This window comes from Pogonomyrmex barbatus, unplaced genomic scaffold, assembly GCF_055798465.1.
Source record: "Pogonomyrmex barbatus isolate J1 unplaced genomic scaffold, ASM5579846v1 scaffold8, whole genome shotgun sequence".
In the NCBI taxonomy this organism is placed as follows: domain Eukaryota; kingdom Metazoa; phylum Arthropoda; class Insecta; order Hymenoptera; family Formicidae; genus Pogonomyrmex; species Pogonomyrmex barbatus.
The window spans coordinates 3,657,298-3,676,319 of NW_028297182.1; the positions used below are offsets into that span (position 1 = coordinate 3,657,298).

At 32.1% G+C, this 19,022-nt stretch overlaps 7 protein-coding genes and 1 long non-coding RNA gene across 16 annotated transcripts; 4 read left to right on the forward strand and 4 right to left on the reverse strand.

Moving 5' to 3' along the window:
• The first annotated feature begins 284 nt into the window (after nucleotides 1-284).
• On the forward strand, nucleotides 285-2,500 carry brn (beta-1,3-galactosyltransferase brn). 2 transcript variants are annotated; one of them, XM_089084242.1, is made up of 2 exons: nucleotides 285-462; nucleotides 533-2,500. In XM_089084242.1, the coding sequence occupies exon 2, from the start codon at nucleotides 746-748 to the stop codon at nucleotides 2,108-2,110; it is 1,365 nt and encodes a 454-aa protein (XP_088940368.1). In that variant the 5' UTR covers nucleotides 285-462; nucleotides 533-745; the 3' UTR covers nucleotides 2,111-2,500. The 2 variants fall into 2 exon arrangements, with proteins under 2 accessions (XP_088940368.1, XP_011646027.2); XM_011647725.3 differs by having other exon boundaries at nucleotides 286-462; nucleotides 686-2,500.
• A 213-nt stretch (nucleotides 2,501-2,713) lies between these two features.
• LOC105432778 (microtubule nucleation factor SSNA1) lies at nucleotides 2,714-5,039 on the reverse strand. 2 transcript variants are annotated; one of them, XM_011647727.3, is made up of 4 exons: nucleotides 4,668-5,039; nucleotides 3,619-3,715; nucleotides 3,230-3,429; nucleotides 2,714-3,150 (listed from the first exon to the last, which is right to left on the reverse strand). In XM_011647727.3, exons 2-4 carry the CDS (start codon nucleotides 3,698-3,700, stop codon nucleotides 3,043-3,045), a joined length of 390 nt encoding a protein of 129 aa, XP_011646029.2. In that variant the 5' UTR covers nucleotides 3,701-3,715; nucleotides 4,668-5,039; the 3' UTR covers nucleotides 2,714-3,042. The 2 variants fall into 2 exon arrangements, with proteins under 2 accessions (XP_011646029.2, XP_088940383.1); XM_089084257.1 differs by lacking the exon at nucleotides 4,668-5,039 and having other exon boundaries at nucleotides 3,619-3,843.
• A 347-nt stretch (nucleotides 5,040-5,386) lies between these two features.
• On the forward strand, nucleotides 5,387-9,769 carry LOC105432780 (uncharacterized). 3 transcript variants are annotated; one of them, XR_016141171.1, is made up of 7 exons: nucleotides 5,387-5,784; nucleotides 7,016-7,128; nucleotides 7,222-7,430; nucleotides 7,725-7,939; nucleotides 8,027-8,302; nucleotides 8,443-8,800; nucleotides 8,893-9,769. XR_016141171.1 is itself a non-coding variant. In XM_089084253.1 (6 exons), the coding sequence occupies exons 3-6, from the start codon at nucleotides 7,302-7,304 to the stop codon at nucleotides 8,708-8,710; spliced, it is 888 nt and encodes a 295-aa protein (XP_088940379.1). In that variant the 5' UTR covers nucleotides 5,387-5,784; nucleotides 7,016-7,128; nucleotides 7,222-7,301; the 3' UTR covers nucleotides 8,711-8,845. The 3 variants fall into 3 exon arrangements, 2 of the variants coding, with proteins under 2 accessions (XP_088940379.1, XP_088940380.1); XM_089084253.1 differs by lacking the exon at nucleotides 8,893-9,769 and having other exon boundaries at nucleotides 8,443-8,845; XM_089084254.1 differs by lacking the exons at nucleotides 7,016-7,128; nucleotides 8,893-9,769 and having other exon boundaries at nucleotides 8,443-8,845.
• Nucleotides 9,081-11,148, reverse strand: LOC105432779 (transmembrane protein 223). Of its 4 annotated transcripts, XM_089084255.1 has the most exons (6): nucleotides 11,008-11,096; nucleotides 10,862-10,914; nucleotides 10,569-10,787; nucleotides 9,827-10,143; nucleotides 9,506-9,648; nucleotides 9,081-9,346 (listed from the first exon to the last, which is right to left on the reverse strand). In XM_089084255.1, exons 3-6 carry the CDS (start codon nucleotides 10,721-10,723, stop codon nucleotides 9,212-9,214), a joined length of 750 nt encoding a protein of 249 aa, XP_088940381.1. In that variant the 5' UTR covers nucleotides 10,724-10,787; nucleotides 10,862-10,914; nucleotides 11,008-11,096; the 3' UTR covers nucleotides 9,081-9,211. The 4 variants fall into 4 exon arrangements, with proteins under 4 accessions (XP_088940381.1, XP_011646030.1, XP_011646031.1 ...); XM_011647728.3 differs by lacking the exon at nucleotides 10,862-10,914 and having other exon boundaries at nucleotides 11,008-11,148; XM_011647729.3 differs by having other exon boundaries at nucleotides 10,862-11,098.
• Nucleotides 11,112-11,846, forward strand: LOC105432782 (uncharacterized). The gene is made up of 3 exons (XR_968428.3): nucleotides 11,112-11,241; nucleotides 11,433-11,558; nucleotides 11,657-11,846. It is a non-coding gene; the product is annotated as an uncharacterized LOC105432782 (long non-coding RNA).
• Nucleotides 11,432-14,069, reverse strand: LOC105432781 (WD repeat domain phosphoinositide-interacting protein 4). The gene is made up of 7 exons (XM_011647733.3): nucleotides 13,760-14,069; nucleotides 13,415-13,682; nucleotides 13,096-13,336; nucleotides 12,658-12,806; nucleotides 12,488-12,589; nucleotides 12,284-12,402; nucleotides 11,432-12,202 (listed from the first exon to the last, which is right to left on the reverse strand). The coding sequence occupies exons 1-7, from the start codon at nucleotides 13,803-13,805 to the stop codon at nucleotides 12,093-12,095; spliced, it is 1,035 nt and encodes a 344-aa protein (XP_011646035.1). The 5' UTR covers nucleotides 13,806-14,069; the 3' UTR covers nucleotides 11,432-12,092.
• A 973-nt stretch (nucleotides 14,070-15,042) lies between these two features.
• Nucleotides 15,043-16,446, forward strand: Sf3a2 (splicing factor 3A subunit 2). The gene is made up of 2 exons (XM_011647734.2): nucleotides 15,043-15,737; nucleotides 15,826-16,446. Exons 1-2 carry the CDS (start codon nucleotides 15,192-15,194, stop codon nucleotides 16,102-16,104), a joined length of 825 nt encoding a protein of 274 aa, XP_011646036.1. The 5' UTR covers nucleotides 15,043-15,191; the 3' UTR covers nucleotides 16,105-16,446.
• On the reverse strand, nucleotides 16,316-18,276 carry RpL27A (ribosomal protein L27A). Of its 2 annotated transcripts, XM_011647735.3 has the most exons (6): nucleotides 18,128-18,275; nucleotides 17,788-17,851; nucleotides 17,353-17,450; nucleotides 17,010-17,159; nucleotides 16,623-16,758; nucleotides 16,316-16,420 (listed from the first exon to the last, which is right to left on the reverse strand). In XM_011647735.3, the coding sequence occupies exons 1-5, from the start codon at nucleotides 18,128-18,130 to the stop codon at nucleotides 16,630-16,632; spliced, it is 444 nt and encodes a 147-aa protein (XP_011646037.1). In that variant the 5' UTR covers nucleotides 18,131-18,275; the 3' UTR covers nucleotides 16,316-16,420; nucleotides 16,623-16,629. The 2 variants fall into 2 exon arrangements, with proteins under 2 accessions (XP_011646037.1, XP_088940027.1); XM_089083901.1 differs by lacking the exon at nucleotides 16,316-16,420 and having other exon boundaries at nucleotides 18,128-18,276.
• Between the last annotated feature and the right edge of the window lie 746 nt (nucleotides 18,277-19,022).

Consider the following 19,022-nt stretch of genomic DNA (forward strand, 5'->3'; position numbering starts at 1 on the left):
CACACATTTAAAATTATATTTTAAAATATAATTTTAAATATAAATATAATATATATATATATATATATATATATATATATATATATATATATATAATTATATATGAATATTATGTACATATATAATTATGTTTTAAATACATTATAAGAAAAAATGTTGAAAATTCTCGAAAAATTTATTTCGCTTTCATTTTCTGGAATTGTGACAAAATACTTTTCAAAACGTGATTATTGACTTTTGTCAAGTTTGCTGCACGTGACTTTTAGTTCGGGCAGGTCTCCTGTAGAGGTGCTACGATTCACTTCTGAATCCTCCTGATAGAGACCGGTTAAATGGCGTTGAAGGAAAAACAAAGAAAATGCTACATTTTTTCATATTTATATTTTAAAAATGGAGTATTTTATGTATGAAAGATATATATTCGCCTGTATTACCTAAACGAGAAATGATTGCCGACAATCCGTAAGTTGTCAATTTGTAAATGATTGAAGCTCGTGCCCCAGATATCATTAATTTAATTAAATTATTACAGATTATTATACATGCACAAAAAATTATTTGTTTTCTAATATAGAATATAATATAACTGCTTATTCATTTTCGCGATATAGAGGAAGAAAAATTGAAGGAACCGTCATGAAAAATAAAAATCGATCGATTAAATGATAAAAAAATTCTATTGCAGGGTTAAGAACTTGAAGAAGAGAATTTGCATAGAATATTATGCACAGAACAGACTGACAAAATGTGCTGCTATTTGCTCGAATGTTATTTATTCCGTCTTTACTGTCAAAGGTGCCGTCGTATTACATCAAAAATCAAACTGGGATATGTGCTCTTTTTCTTTGGTACGATAGCGCTATTAGAATTTTTTGGAGCATTTGTGCACTTATTTGAAATCACATACGATGAAAACTTTGTATATCCGTACGAGGGCAACGTTCACGAATTTGTGAACGCTCTGCGACGTAATGAGAAACCTGAAGTTAAGCCTATAAACCAATATACATATTCTTTTATCTTAAAACAACCACAAAAATGCAAAGACGATGCAGACGATACTCTTCGCCTTGTATACATAGTGAAGTCTGCTATAGAGAACTTTGATAGAAGGATTGCTATACGTAATTCATGGGGAAACGAAAAGAGATTCTTTGATGTGCCAGCAAGAACTATTTTTGTGGTGGGCACACATCCAGATGATGAGGAAGTGGAGGCCAAATTAAAATTAGAGGCGGCGATCTATAAAGATATTGTGCAAGCAGATTTTGTAGATTCATATTATAATAATACTATAAAAACAATGATGAGTTTCAAGTGGTTAGTGAAGTATTGTTCCAACTCAAAATTTTATATGTTTGTCGACGATGATATATATGTATCGGTAAAAAATGTAGCAACATTTATTAGAAACCCAGCTAATTATCCATTTTACTTAATGGAATCTAGAAAAGTGTATAGTGTACACAAAAGAGAAATCAAACAATCAGATTTAATGGATTATGTCAATTTCAATAATATAAATGTAACATATAGCTCAAAAATCAATGAAATATCTATGCAAAATTTGACCATTCATAAATCTACAAATAATAGTCAAAAAAATAATATATATAATGGACGAGTTGGACAGAACGATGAAAAGTATAAAGTAGAAAACGAACATTTGCTCAGACTAAATATATCCACATCGAATAGAGTGAAACGACAACTTGAATTACCAGATGACAGATTATTTGCGGGATTCGTATTCACGCGATCTGCACCACATCGACATAAATTTTCTAAGTGGTATGTGCCATTAAAAGAATATCCATATCACTTATGGCCACCTTATGTCACAGCTGGTGCATATATTTTGTCTAAGGAAGCTCTTTTGGATTTATATTATACCAGTTTCTATACTAAGCACTTTAGATTCGACGATATCTTTCTAGGTCTAATAGCGAAAAAAGCCGATATAATACCGTTTCATTGCGAAGAATTTCACTTTTACAAAAAAGCTTATACAAAATATAGTTACAAGTATGTCATAACGTCTCATGGATACGAAGATCCAAACGAACTTTTACAAGTGTGGAATGAGCAGAAAGCTCTAGGAAACGCTTAAAACTATGTAAAAAAAAAGTTTAATAACATACCCAGAGAACATTCTGACATCTATGAAACGTCTTTTCGATTTTGATATCTTATAGTCGTTTGTTAAACGTCTAAGACGATTAAAAAGACATCTTAAAATTTTTAGGACATCTTTAAGATATCTCAGAGACGTCAGAATGTTCTCCGGGTATATTATAGATTTATGTTTACTTTTTACTTAAATGTGGAAAATGAAATATTATAATAGCATATTTCGGCGAAAATACTTAAGAATGTTCTGATATAATGCATATATGTATACACATATATGCAGAAGAAGAGGGAGAATATGTATATATTATATATACAAAGAAAGATGGAATATAAAGTTATAGCTACGTAAAACAGTTAAATATTTATTTATAAAAAATATTCTGTAATTTTTTAGGCTAAATTTAAATATATATATATATATATATATATATATATATATATATATATATAAATTTAACTTGTAATAAGTAGTTGTACAGTAATTATGTAGTTGTACACTTGTAATAAGTAGTATACATATATCATTCAAACAATGCATTTAAATAAAATAATACTATTAATAGTACTTAAAATCATGTCATGATAAATTATCACATCAAATATGTATTTGTTGCTCAAGTTTATAAATAGAATTACTGGTCGATTATACTTTTATTTAATTACACACTCAAATAGACTGATTAGAATTAATCTTATAAAATAGTAATATAATTTACATATGCATACACACAGTTAATAAATTTTGCAAAGGCTATGAAAACCTAATATGTTCTTAAAATCTATATATTTACAATTTTGTATTTGAATGAATTATTTGTGACAACCCACCTATTAATAATTTTAATAAATATATTTCCTAGATATCTGGTCCCTTGGAAATTTTATCTTAGAAATTTTCTAATTGACACCTTATTGTCGATGTTGCTGCTTATCAATTTCAGTTCTCATTAAAGTCTGATTTAGATTTACAGCTTCTTTTTTAATCATATTAAGCAATAATTGAGAACTTTCTAGGATCTATAAGGTAAACATTACATACAACATTAGAGAGATACAAAATCCATTAAAATAAACCACTTAGAGATATAACCTTTACCTTCACATATGCTGTTTCAGTATCGGCGATAGTTCTGTCGAATTCATTTCTAACGGCGATTCTTTTCGCCAAGCTATCATTCAGTTGCGTAAGTTTACACGACATCTTCTCGATTTCGCGTTGTAAACTGTTCTTCTCTTGTTCTTGGGCCTCTATATGAGCTTGCAGTTCTGATCGCTTCAGTTTCATCTCTTCTAAACCTAGAAAAATAATTTTTTTTTTTTATAGCACGAATCCCCAATGAGAGATCATCAAGATGATCAAAGATGATTTCGACTTGTTTAAAGATTTCAAATTACAATGTCAAGCGAAATAGAGTGCCTTGGAAAGGCACTTCAAGGTTTGAATAACGATGACAAGTTTTAGGTTAAACGAAAGAAACGAATTACATTTGACGAGTTCCTGATTATAAGTTTGTAAAGTAGCCCCATGTTGCGACATCGTGAATCCTCCATTCACAGGAAACTTCATGTGAGACGCATGTGCCTAAACATATGCAACGTAGTTATATACGAGTGATTTTTACCAATGTGATATCTAAACATTCGGATGGATGGACTTCGGTTTTGGCGCCATTTGGCACGCGGTTCGCCTTGGTGGCACGATACGCTTTGCGCATGCCTATTGGAAGTTAGTCGCAAAAATATAAAGATTTCTTATCTCTTTCTCGCGTTACGATCTACTCGATCCATTCATTAAATCTCAAAATTCACAAAACAGAATCTTGGAACGCCATTAACAATTTCTTTTTAATCCATAATGCAAGGCTTGTGCCTTGCAATGACAACAGGAGAATTATTATAGAAATATAATACTGGAAGATAGTGATTAATTACTTATTTTAAGTATTAAAAGCACTGAATAACAATTTAATATAATTCTATATATAATCACATATATACTTTTAATCATAATATATATATATATATATATATATATATATATATATAATTATATATGGATAATTTTTTTTCTCATATCTTCAAACTTTTTATAAAAGAAACAATGCGAAAATTATCCTTTTAATTATTTTTTTACTTCTCATTATTACTATAATTTTTCTTATACTAAACAAAAATTTTACAAAAGAAGGAATTAATATGAACATATATTTCGTATATAATTATATATATTTATATATGTATGTTTTTATATATATTTATATATGTATGTTTTTATATGAACAATTTTTTACTTATAATTATATTGAATATATCTAGTATAAGTATAGTAGAATTATATTTGGATATATCTAGTATAAAATTAGATTTCTGTAAGGGAAGCTAAATTTTTAAGAATATATTCAAATATGCGGGACGTATTTTGTGTTAAAATTTAATATTTGTGCAGCTTTGGATTCTTAAAAAGATTCGAATACAATTCAGAATCGATTCGGTTATTATTAAAGGACTTAATTGAAGAGTCTTAATTAACTTACTCTGCGGTCTCCTTCGAAATCGGAACTTGGATTTACTGCTTTCAAAACCAGTTTTTTTTCAGAACTGGATCTGTTATAACTACGTCAGATCGTCGACTACTTTCATTTGATTGTACAATGTTGCGAAATCTACATTCTTATGTATCAATTGTTATCTCAAAACTTCTATCTCAAGGAACTCTTATTTCTCGCGAAACATAAAAAAGTAAAAAAATTGATCATCAATATATGACACCCTTACCAGTTTAATACTGGCTAATATAATACTTTAAATTATTTGTTATAAAGTGTTGTTCATAAATATTCAATCATTATCTTTCAGTATTGAATTTCTATAAGAGCGCGCAAAAGAAAAACTGCGCAAAAACATTTTTATCGCCGCAGTTTGCGTTTCGCACATATTTCTATTTATTGGAATAAGAATATACATTATATCATGTCTGCATTTTTTCACGCTTTTTTTTTTTTTTTAAGGAAGATCGCAGGATTCTAATTACAATTAGAGACAGACATATTCTTTGGTGGATATGTGCGACCTAATTTCGCGTCCGTTTGATCCACGAGGCGGAGGAGGCGGAGGAGGAGGACGGAACGCGTCGAACGGGCGCGCGATCGCGGGCGGCGAGGACTAGTTAGCGCGCACACCTGAACTCGCCTTTTAAAGGCGCCGAACGGAAGCGTGGTGGAAAAGCCGCACGCTACGATAAACACGCCTTTCGTCCGCCGCGACGACCATTCCAAGGGACTCCGGGCCCGCTCGAGCCGCGCGACAGGCGAGAGAGTCGATCGCGCGGTGGCTCGATCGCGCTCTGCCCCGGGAGACACGCGGACGTCGTCGATCGCGTCTCGAGTTTCGCGGATCGCTCACTGTGGTCCGCGCGGGTCCGCGAGTGCATTCCTCCTCGAGGAACGATCGATCGTCGCGAGAAGAAAGAGGAAAAAGTGAGGAACGCGGGATGGACCGAGGGCGGCGAATATTGGGCGCGTGACCGAGAGATCGATATGTCACGGCGATCCAGGCACGCTACGTTGGGCCAGCGCGTCACCACGAGGAGAGGAATCGCCCGCGGCTAAGGATCGACACAAGGCATCGAGGACGATCAGTTCCCCCAGCAAGGTATGCCCGCGCGCGTACGACCGGTCTCCGCGAACTCTTTCGCGACTCTTCGTGCGACCCTTCCGAGAGCGAGATCTCGACCCGAGGGATCTCGGGCTCGAGCCGATCGACGCCGATCGAACGCGTGTGCGCGTCCCTCGCGGTGACCTCGGTCCCGCGTGCACGCTCCGCTCCGGTATCTCCTCATTGACGTTTCTTTCTCTCCGTTTCTTTTCGTTTTTCGGGCAATTTACATCGTGGGAGGAAGGTATGCGCGCGCGCGCGCGCGCGCGTGTGTGTGTGTGTGTGTGTGTGTGTGCGCGCGCATGTTGCATCGGATCTACGGCGCTTGCGCGCGTCGCCGTGCCGCTTCGCCTCCTGCGTGCACATGGGTCCGTTTAAAAATCGCGACTTATGCGGAAAAAAAAAAGATGTAAAACAGAAGTTTAATAACCGGTTGCCGGACGAGAAGGAACGTATTTCAGACGACGGATGGCATTAATTATCGATTTCGTCTGTTGCGTTTGTCTTATATGGAAAGTGGACAAATTCGATTTCAAAATCTTTTAAACTCTTAACGGAGATAAACTTGGTCAAATTCCCGTGGAGAAGTTGCAATCGAACGGTTTTGGATTGATTTCGGATGTCTAATTTCAGAGAAGTAATAATTCTCGTGATTCCTTTTAAGGAATTTTATTTTTTACGAGGCTAAAATCATTTCGAAACGCTGACTTCCGCTGTATCGTCTTATTATCTTACGAAATTTTTTACTTTCAAAGATGCAATTGCAGGATTGCCTTTGATCCATTGCACATATACAGATGTTTGACAAAGCACACGTGACAATTGATTGTGAAACGATCGATGAGATGCCGCCTTGGGAGAGTCGCGGGAGAAGGCGAAGAATACGCGCGCATTGCCGATCGAAGATGTTGCACATGTCCTTGCCAAATGACATCATCGTACTAAATAAGGATGTGCGATGAACGCACCGCAGGCACTACCTACGATCCCATAATGATAATGCATCGTTTTGCAATCATTACGCGAAGGCACGACTTAAAGGAATGCCACACCTATAATCTATACTCAATCGAGGAGAACTGCGCGATTGCTTGATAGATCGTGCTTTAATGCGGATGTTGCTAAACAAAATATACATAAAAAAAGACGAAAATATATGAAAGAAAAAAGATTTAAGAACTCGAATGTCTAGTCTTTTCGGTGACTTTGTAAAGTGTCTTTGTTGTAGGTGACGGAATAAATATGATGTATACGATGCATGAATTCTCTTTCAAAATATGCAATATATTTTTAATGAAAATGAAAAAAAGATACGCTCTTCCGTCACGTTGCATGCTCGCGGTAAGCACATTACGTCCTCTTCCGCCTTTCTTTTTCTGACGATCATAACTTTTTGAAAATCTGTCGACAAATTAATATTTATTTCTGTTTTAGATGAGCTAAATGTGTTCTGATCACTATTTTTTACGTATTTGTGTTCAACATTATTTTTGCGAGTTATCCGATACTCCAAAATGCATACGTCGAGATACGCTGGATATCACATTAATCGTGATTATGTTACGGATGGTGAGGAAAGCCACAGAGCTCCTTCGGATCGCACCGTGTCCGAGTATATCGTTGCTAACGAGCATACCACTATGGTAATATATATTTCGTATCGATGGCAAAAACATTCCTTTTCATTTAAAAATGTATTCTAACATGTCTCTGTAACATCTATCTTTTCAATCACATTTTTAAATCTTTTAACTGAAATATCATTGAAATATTTTTATCTCAATTTTTATTTTTATAATTATTTTTATTCTGTTATAACACTTTTTTTTTTTTCAATCACATCTTTAATCGTTTTTGAAATGTTATTGAAATATCTTTTTAATTATTTCAATCTTTATTTTTATAATTATTTTTATTCTTCATGAAATGTCTTTCAGGTGAAACCCACGAGAAAGAACCATGCGGATAAGTATGACAGAGATGAAGACAGAAGGTCCAGAAGCGCACATAATACTCGTGACTCGGTATTATCCGGATCTTCGAAACATAGCTTACATCCGCTTCGCAAAAGTGCTTCACATGGCAGCATTTGTGACAATGGTTCAGATATATACGTCACTAGTGCTGCATATAGGGCTACATCCGACATAAGGTCGTTCAATTCGTTAACAGAAACATAACATTCAATATTCTATAAATACATTGGCAATATAAAATGTGCGTTTTGTGTTGCGAACAGTCGGGTATCGCGCCATAGTCTCGCACCAAGCTCCAGACTGGATCACAGAACGCCTAGTCATTATAGCTACGGTTCCGGTAGGTCGGGCACTTCGACGGTGAAGACTCGCACATCACGAAAAGGCGGTATAATCGTGGAAACTATGTCAACACCTAATCCGTTCTGTCCAAACACTAAGGGCGTCTGTTGTCTCATGTTACTTCTCAATCTTGGCTTGATTTTAGTTACTCTAGGCTTTGTTATCGTTATACAATTCTTCCAGCCATTAGTTGTTTGGTAAGACTACTACTATCTAATAATAAGTTTTTATTTCCAAAACTATTCATATTTCTAATAATTATTAATAAAGAAATGTGAAATATATTACATAGATTTTATCTTAGACTTTTATGTATAATCTGAATATTTTTTTCTAGGATTTTGGGGATAGTATTTCTTGTATTTGGATTTTTGACACTGATCGGTAGTCTCATATATTGCGTACATGTGTTCAAAAATGCCAAACATCCACACGATATCAATCCAGAAGATTTATACTGGACTCATTACTGGCAAGGTCGTGTTGGATCTACAGCACCTGAAGTTTATTATAAAGCTGAAGATAAATATCAGGATGATGGCTATAGCGATCGATATAGCAAATACTCAGGAAAATATTATGACAGACAAAGTCAGAGATACTGACTAAAAAACAAAAAATGATATAAAGAATTAATTTAAAAAAACCAGTCATTTTACTGACTCTTACATAAAGGACTTGAAAACCAATGACAAGTAAAACTAATCAATATCAGTGCAATAAAATATAATACTTATGTATACTTGTTCATAAATCTTATACTAACATTCTCTTTTTCCTTTTCCAGATAGTATAAATTATAAATGTGCTTAAGAAAATATAAATTGTAAATGTATCAACATAATCTGTAAAAAGAGTAATCGTCTTTCTCCAAGAATATAATATATAAAATTTTCAATATTAACTTGATAATTCACAATTTAGCGTATCGGAATATTAATAATATTCGTGTAACAATAAATTCTCTAAAATAAATAATTCTAAGCTTGTATTTATATTTTATATATAAATTATAAATGATGATAATTACAATTTTTTCATATACATATACATTATAACAAAAAAATGTATTCGTAAAAATACTACTTATTTATAAAAGTATGGAATTATCCTAACGTGTAATCAAAGAGTTTAGGATTTACAAATGTGCCGCTTTTATCAATCAAATAGTAAAAACGCTTATTTTTTATTTTAAGTGGTATGCATGATCCTGATGATGTCCTGTGTGAGAACAACTTTACCTTAAAAAAAAATATGTTAATTGAAAAATATTTCTATTTAAAAAAATATTAATTTCTATCTTTGTATCAATACTTTAAGAGAATTATATATTAATTATTATTTTCAAAATTATATATTAATTATTTTCATGTTTATAAATTTGTACAAATTGTTCTTACCATTTCTACTGGTAAACTCATACTAGATTTTTTCTTTAGCAGATGATAAGTTACAATTGAAATTGTTTTACCGCCTTTGTTTAAAATAATGTATTTGATACTACGAGCACATGTAGCATAAAGAAAAAGTGACATGAACGGACCTACAATACAATATTATATTAGTCTTTGACAAAAGATAAAACTTATCTGTTAATTTTTTTTTTTATAAATGTATATACAAAAATTACTTAGAAAATGAAATAAATACATCTTTCTATTATACATGGATATAAAATATTGATTTTTATTAAATATAAATATAAAAGAAGCAGCTCTTACCTGCAAAACTTGAGAAGATAAACATGGTAAGACAAATCATATTGTTTTTGAGAAATTCTTTAAACTTTATATCAGTATTGAATATATCCCAGAATGATGGTCTATAAGTATAAAAAGCCACTACTGACCATCCAAGTAACTGTCCAATTGCAAAAATTTTCAGATTCCGGAAATATGTATTTCTTTCAAATTTATATAAAATTACGTTATTCTTTACATTCATATTTACATCAAATTGTGACATTTGCCGACGTTGTACTAATAAATTTTGTAGTAATTTGTTAGATTTAATTTGTTGTGTTGTTCCATGAGGAAATCTGTATTTATATTTTTATTTATATCATTTTGTAATATTAATATTATCAATTTACAATTGTATATTTGTACAGGATATACTAAAATTATTGTTATTTCTAGTACCCATGAATTTAATTTGAAATTAATAATTTTTAAGTTAATCAGATTAATAACAAAATAATTAAATATTAATTTTGAAATGATTATAGATCAAAGCAATGTAAATTTTGATAATATTATTTTGATAATTTTGATTTTGATAATAATATTTTGCTTATAGTTTGACCACTTTTACCTGAAACTAAAAATAACAATAAAACTCTAGGAATATCCTGTATAATATATTTATTTAAATATTAATTATTTCAATATCAATCAATGACTGAAATGTATTTCCAGATACATTATGTTTCTAAAATATATTAAAGTTTTATCATAAATTTACCTTGAGCATCTTGTTAGAAATGTTCTAATAATTGTTGCTGCTGAAAATAAATCCTTATCGCATATAAAATATTTTTGCGTTATCCTATAGATAGATCGTACTTCAGCCAATGAAGTTTTGATAGTAATAGAATGTTTCAAAATTATACCCAACATTTTAAAATGGCTTTTGTATTGTAATGATTCTTATGTTATTACAAAAGACAATTCCAATCACTTTCTGCAATTAAATATTAATATATTTTTAATATCATTTCCTAAAATAAAAGTGTATTTTGTTATTTTCTTATTTACATTAATCTCATAATTTTTTCTTTTTTGTTTGATTTAGAAACTATTAAATTAATCTAAAAAATACATATAATTTTGTATTGATTTTACATAAAATATCACACACAAGTTGTTTGTACTATATTTTTTAAACTTTTTTCTGAAAATACCGTAATCTGTAAATTTCATTTGTAAATATTCAACAGTGACAAAAATATAAGTAGTTCGAAGATAGAATATCGAGAAATTCAACATAAAAATCTTTTGGATTAGGTTAGAATGCTCATGGAACAGATAAGGTTAGACCCAACCTTCGGAAACATAACCTTAAAAACAAATATGGAATAGAATCGTTTTGCAAACAATTGAGATTTAATAATCAATCAAGACGTGAAATTTTTGTGGTAAGAGTTGACGCTAGTGTTTTGTTGATATTATTTTTTTTAAATCCTGTGTGTTTTTAAATGATGTGTTTCTTAATTTAAGAATGTAATATTAAAAACGTTGAAATTAAATGTGATTGATTAAAATAAGAATTTCTATTCATCTTATATTATGTGACATTCAAATGCAATATTTGCTTCTTTGCACACAGATTCATTGAGAATTATGCGATTAAAAGGATGGAGATATGGTGTGTTTGTTGGAAGTTTTTTTGGACTTATAGGTACTTGCTGTTATGCTACCATGATACGACCTATGTTGAATCCTGAACCATACAGTAAATATCTTCCTTTGGAATATTTTTAAGGGATAGACTTTCGTAGAATTATCTATATCAATTATCATCTGCATTGATAATAATCTTTTTTTTTTCAGAAAGATTTAGAGAACAAATCTCCTGGGACAAGCCTAAATAACAAACCTGAGATTTGGTTTTGTGATTATCTGCAGACCTGGAATTTGTTAATTTAATTTATGATGTTACATAAAATTCTGTGAGATAGGTGATCAATATAAAATTTAATGGATTGTTTACTGTACAAAATAAATGTTACTATTTATTAAATTTGTATAATTATGGAAAGTACATAAGTCATAAAAAAAACTTGCATTCAAGAATTTGCAAAGATGGGATTCCATGGGATATTAACTTTCTATGGCACATGGCTTGTGCACTTTCCACGTAATCGACGATTCGATTACCTGTACAATTATCACATATAAGAAATTCCGCTCGTAAAACGACTAGAAATTTCATTGCAAGCACATAGTCTTACGACTATACACATATGCGCAAGTAACAGGCCGTGTGTTAAAAATCATCGTCATCACACACATCAAGGAAGACATCAAATGCTTGTCGATTGCAATTTCCTTCCGCGGTGAATACATATTTGTGAAATGTTCCGTCCATACATACAGCTGAAATACAATGAAAAAAAACAAAGAAAAACTAAAAATATCAAGAAAATTTATTTTTCTCACAAAAGAAAAATACGCTACCTATTACAGAATTATGCGTGCCAAACGCGCAAACGCACGCGCATTCTGGAGGTACTGTGAAGGTAGCCAATGCCCACTGGCTCTCGACATAATTACCCAGAAAACCCATGTTTGAAAAGCTAAAAAATAATATAATATATAAAAAAATTATGCACATATCGCACATAGTAGAAGAAACTATTCAGTCAAAAATTAATCACATACGTAGATCGCCGATTCAAGCTAGTATTTTTCAAGGCAAATATATGTACTGTTCCTTTATCACTTGATACACACAAGAATTCCGAATCTCTGCTGAATGTTATGCTAAAAAGAATATCAAGAAACATTAGGAAATTGAAAAATAATAATTAAATTTAATCCTGTATTCTGACCAGTAAAGTGTAGCAGGATCAGCACCGCGCCTCAATTCAACTAATAAATTTCTGCGCACAGAATCCCATACTCTGATTAAGGTCCCCTGAACAGATGCAGTCGCGATCATAGTACCATTTCCATTAACTGCTAGACATGCCAATGCACCCTGTTGTTTTTGTAATATAAAACATTGTCATTAATTGTTGAAGCAAATATTACATTAAAATAATTGAAATATTAATATTAAAATAATTGAAGTTTATCAGGCAAAAACTAAGATTTGGCACTTGATTATTTTACACATAAAGAACTTTAAATAAAAAAATATTAAATATTATAATAGAAACAAAAATCAAAATCAAATTTCAAATTAAAAAAACAAATTTTAAATTTTTATTACAATATGTGAAAAATTTTTTTGGAAAAAAAATCTAAGAAATAATAAATTAAAATACCTGATGTGCTGAAAGAGTAATAGGAGCACTGGAGCTACCAGCCTCAGTAGCACTAAGATCCACCAACTGTACACTACCAAGTTTATGACCAGGAAAGGCCAATAATTGTCTCTGTGCTGTCACAAATGTCGCTATTTCTACCAAGCCTGTTGGATTGTCTCTTGTTTCGAGTGTCAACAACCTTCGTACAGGTGTAGGAAATGAAAAGACATGAATTTCTCGCTGCAGCGCCACAATCATTCTACAACATAGAAATATTCTTTTATAAATATCCTATAGAAAATACACAAGGGAAAGAAAAGAACATAAAATATCATACTTATCTCTTCGCAGTCTAACCGCTTTAATGAGACTGGTGAAAGTGACTTCCATGACAAATTTTTTTGACAGATCATCATAGATCAGGACAGTGTTGTCAGCAAACTTAGCACGATTTCCACCACCTACCACGGCAATCACATTTGTTCTCCAGAGCATCTCGGCCATGGAGATGCTTCCCATTAAATCATTATCGAAATGTGCTTTCTCAACCAACGGATCAACATTATAAATTCTTAATCCAGACTCCATGCAGCATGTAAAACAACCTGTAAAAGGGAGAGAATGTTAATGAAAAAAGACTGTATCTTGTGATTTAAATTTTTGCTTGTAAATTGACATTTACCTTGATCCTGATTGAATCTCAGGCTATGAATGCCTCTCGCAGCCATCGTGACTATTGTAAATAGTTAACAAAGCGTCGACGGTGTTAATAGAAGCAATTCTATTAATAAAATTTAGAATTCTCTTCTTTCTTCAGGAAAAATTGATCTTTAGTAGCAGTTTTAAATTCATGGTACACAATCAAAAAGTATGTCGTAAATATAAATCTATTCAAATTTCAACACTTCTATTTTATTTACAGTCAACAAGTGCTTTTTCACACCGAAAGCATGATACAGAGAGAAAGAGAGAGAGAGAGAAAGAAAACAAGCCAGGAATATCGAATATTCCTCGCGTTCCAAAAATCATTGTATTCAGTGGAACAAAGTGAGCAGTGAGTGATCAGTGATTATTGGTCTTATCTTTACTATTAAATCCCTAAATTTAGACCAATTACATTGACGAATTACTCAACCGTTGGACAACCATTGTATTTCCGAACGCAAGTGGGAGTCAATCATGTAACTTTACGTGAAATTTTTCACTTTTCATTTTTTACTTTTTACTTTTCATTTTTCACACCTTGACATTTCACGTGAAATTTTTCATGTAAAGCGATTATATATGTAGCTTGGATGCATGGAAAGTGAAATCATGAAACATAATTTTATAGATTTTATAGCTAATGAAAATTATTTTATTGGTACAGTATTATATACATCTTTTAATAACCAATTGTATATGTACTACATACACTTAATCCTAACGCAACCCTAATCTTTTCTAATTCCGAAGCATATTTATTAATTCCCTAGATTTCTGCCTTTCCGCCACTAAGGTATATGGCGAAAAAGTTCATGTGAAAAACTTCACATTTTCACATTTGAGAGAGTTACATGATCCCGCAAAATTGTATATGATCGTAAGTTCACGTGAAACTTTTCACTTTTCACGTTTCCGCCTTAGGGGAAAAGTTACATGATTGATCCCCTGTACACTCAAGTATTATTTCTGAACGCATCCTAAAAGAAAAGTTTCTCTCTAGTCAAATATTAGTCTCGATCCACAATAAGTATTTAATCTTTAAATCGTAAAAAATTGACCAATCATAATCGATTATTCTTTTCATATTCGATTATAATTGGTCAATTTCTTACTTCTTGAAGCTTAAATCATCTATTGTGGACCGACACTTATAGAGAGATCCGATAACACGCATTGCCAATTAAGTATTAAATTTTCTGATTGGTCCATTGGAAAATTCCTAAACATTGGCCAATGATAGATGTACAATCGAGATATACATAAAGGAGATATAGGATATTTCTATTTGTATATGACAAGAGTAACGTAATCGAGTGAGGTTATTTGTATTTACAGTATCGTGTACATACAAACGCTTGCATTTGCAAAAAGCGATTTTTATATTCTCTCCAACGCTATCGTGAGCAACAATGGATTTCCAGAATCGTCCAGGCGGTAAAACCGGCGGCGGCGGCGTCGCCTCTTGGTCGGAGAGCAATCGCGACCGACGGGAGCGGCTTCGTCAGCTCGCCCTGGAAACCATTGATCTCAACAAAGATCCGTATTTTATGAAAAACCACTTAGGCTCGTACGAATGTAAACTTTGCCTTACCTTACATAATAACGAGGGCAGTTACCTAGCGCACACGCAAGGTAAGAAGCACCAAGCTAATCTGGCCAGAAGAGCGGCGAAGGAAGCCAAAGAAGCACCACAGACCCTCGCACCAGAAAAGCCTCGAGTTGAGCCCAAGAAATTTGTGAAAATCGGTCGACCCGGTTATCGAGTAACTAAACAGCGTGATCCTGAGTCTGGCCAGCAAAGTTTGCTGTTTCAAGTGGATTATCCTGAGGTTGCAGACAATGTGATACCGCGACACAGATTTATGTCTGCATATGAGCAAAGGGTCGAGCCACCAGATCGCAAATGGCAGTATTTGCTATTTGCAGCTGAACCATATGAAACCATCGCTTTTAAAGTAAGATTTTATTTATTTCAACATTCACTTGTCAAATGTCTCTTATCTATTTTATGAAAGTCTTTCATAAAATTATAATTTTGTACAGGTGCCCAGCAGGGAAGTAGAAAAGGCAGAGGGAAAGTTCTGGACTCATTGGAACAAAGATACAAAGCAGTTTTTCTTGCAATTTGCATTTAAGAACGAAAAACCATCTGTGGGCAAAGTACCACCACCACCAGTTCCCCTAATAAGGCCAGGCCTGGGTCCAATGGTGCCAGTTCCACCACCTCCACCCAGGCCGCCGATGTTTAATCCGGTACCACCACCACCAGCTCTCTTGGCAACTGGAATGCAAATACCTCCTCCACCACCCCACATAGCATAAAGAAGTTGACAGAATATAAGAACACAATTTATCAAACCTTTTTTCATATTTGTTATATTTGTTTATATACCTTTACTATCTATTCTTAAAATTAACTCCATTCTAAATTATGAAATTCAAAAATGTAATACATTTGGACTGTACAATAAGATGGACTTAGGTTATAAGGATAGGATGATTTATGACATGAAATATGAACCACAGAAAAATGTTTAAAAAAAAAATGTTTATCGTCTCATCAAAATACATCCTCCATAAATTATTTTCTTTTATTTCACGATGTTCGAATACAAAATATTTTACGGAGATTGATATTCTGAAAATAAAAGATGCGGATTAGTATTTCGAAGCATAGATTCTTTTCAAGACATTTCACAAAGAATTTATCAGAACACAACAATCTACATTACAGCCGAACAAAAATCTCTTATTACAACTTCAGACCGCCCGTTGACTAAATCATCATGGGAATGACAAAAAAAGATTGAATTGAATATTCAGAGAAAAAAATAACGTACTCAATAATTACGCGCACAAAACACACGCGCCGCCAACTGCCTTGATTTTATCTTCTGCCAGTTTACTGAAGAATTTAGCCTTAACAATAACAGGCTGTTTCGGAAGGCGTCCTTTCCCCAGGAGTTTGAAATATCCCTTAAAATAAAATTAATATATCAATATGTGGTCTGTATATCAAAATGTAAATTTTTAATACAATTAAATTGTTACATTTAAATTTTAATTATAGTTTTTTATAAATATTTTATAACAATCAGATGCAACACTCTACACAGATTTAAGTGTTGTACAGCACTTTTCAGTCCGCCCGTTGCAAATCATCATATGAAAAATATAAATTGGAAAAAAAAAAAAATATATATATATATATAAATCTATGAACTTACCGCTTTTACGAGATCAATTACGGGTGCTTTGCCTTCAACATCTTTGTACTTTAGCCTTGTCTGTTCGGAAACTAGCGTCCATAATTTATCTAAATTTATAGTTGGGCACCATTTCTTGTTACGACGTTGATGATAATTCCTCATGCCAAGCTAAAAAATGGAAAAAAAAATGTTAGCTGATAAGAGATATAAATCCCTTTAACATTTATTTTATATGTTAGAAATTATTCAGATTATAACAAATGCAATCAATATAATTCAGCTCGCCGGTGAAAATTAGTCTCATCATGTGATATGTATTATTTTTTATTATATGCATAATTTGGCTCAAATATATTTTTACCTTTCCGAAGTAACCAGGATGGTATTTGTCGAAGTTGATTCGGTGATGGTGCATACCACCAGCGTTACCACGACCACCTGGATGCTTTCTGTGCTTGCCTGAAAGACACAAACAGCATGTTTTTTAATTATATAATTAATTATATATAGTAAAAACTCAGCAATATTTATATAAAAAAATTAAATCCAAGTATAAGAGTAATGATATAATAGAAATATGAATAGACACACAAGACCAAACATCTTTGATTCAGTTTAAGAACTTCAACTAGAATTATATACATCTATAAGATAATGAATAGTTGATATTTCTTCGAAAACACGAATATATCTTACTATCAAAAATTCATAAGCATAACGATGTTTGTCATACATTTTTATTTACTTTACACACGTGGTAGGTTATAGCCACAAATTATACTGAAGGAGAACTTACCAACGCGACCGTGGCCATGGCTCACGTGTCCACGCAGCTTCCTGGTCTTTTTCTTATGTGTTGACTGTAAGATCAATTAAATATTTATACAAGAACTACGAATCATTACAAATGTAAGCAATAAAAATAAAACGAAAGTTTGAAGTAAAAACATATTGGTTAACTCAATGTCGTTCGATATATCAAAGAAATCTTGTGACATTTTTTTGTGTAATAATTGCAAATAAGTTTTCGCGATAATTCAAACTGTATGTCTATTTCAAATAAACGATGAATGAAGCGGTGATGTTTCTGATATCATTGGATTAATCTGAAAGTACGACGGCACAAATGCACTCACCATCTCAGCAAAGCAACGAAGGAAGGGAAACGAAGCTAACCTCAATGTGGTTAGCCTGCTATTCCATTTGGTGTACAAGGTTTTCGGGCGTGCTGATTGGCTATTAAATTGAGAATTTTCAAAACTTTAAAAATTCCTTATTCAATAGCCAATCAGAACGTCTGAGAATCTTGCCGTATGACGAATGAAATTTCAGGCTTAGACGGACATGCGCAACATAATGATAACACCGCAATCACGTATGTATAATGGACATTGTAGTTTTCACAAAATGTCACAAAGGTTCAGTAGTTATTTGTACATTTGTTACGTAACATTATTTTTTAATTCATTAAATACATTTAATTTTTCAAATATTTCTAAATGGTCGTTTAAAGGTGATTAAATGGGAACTATACAAAATCTTGTTTCATTTTATTTAAGCACTTATTTGAGATTATATTCGATGTGCATGCGTGGGTCTTCTACCCTATTGATGAGCAGCAGTGTATTAAAATACTTCTCTAATCAAAATGATGAAAAAATGTTTCAAAATGTGATAAATAATAAAATAGACTTTTTTGTATTAACATTAGATATTTAATTTTTATTAATAATTCTATATTTTGATTAATATTATCACTTAATAATAATAAATTCTTATAATTTAATAATTGTTTTATATATATATATATATATATATATATAAAATTAGCGTTTTAATAAAATTATAAAATTAATGAATTATAGAAAATCAACAGATAATTATAAAACTTATTCCATAATTATAGAAAATATAAGAGTATGACTGTTATCGTAACTATATTGCGCCTAGGAACGCGAGCGAATTTCTATTTTCCTTTGATAATAACAAAAATACATACTAGATAATTGATTAATTACTACATTGTTACTA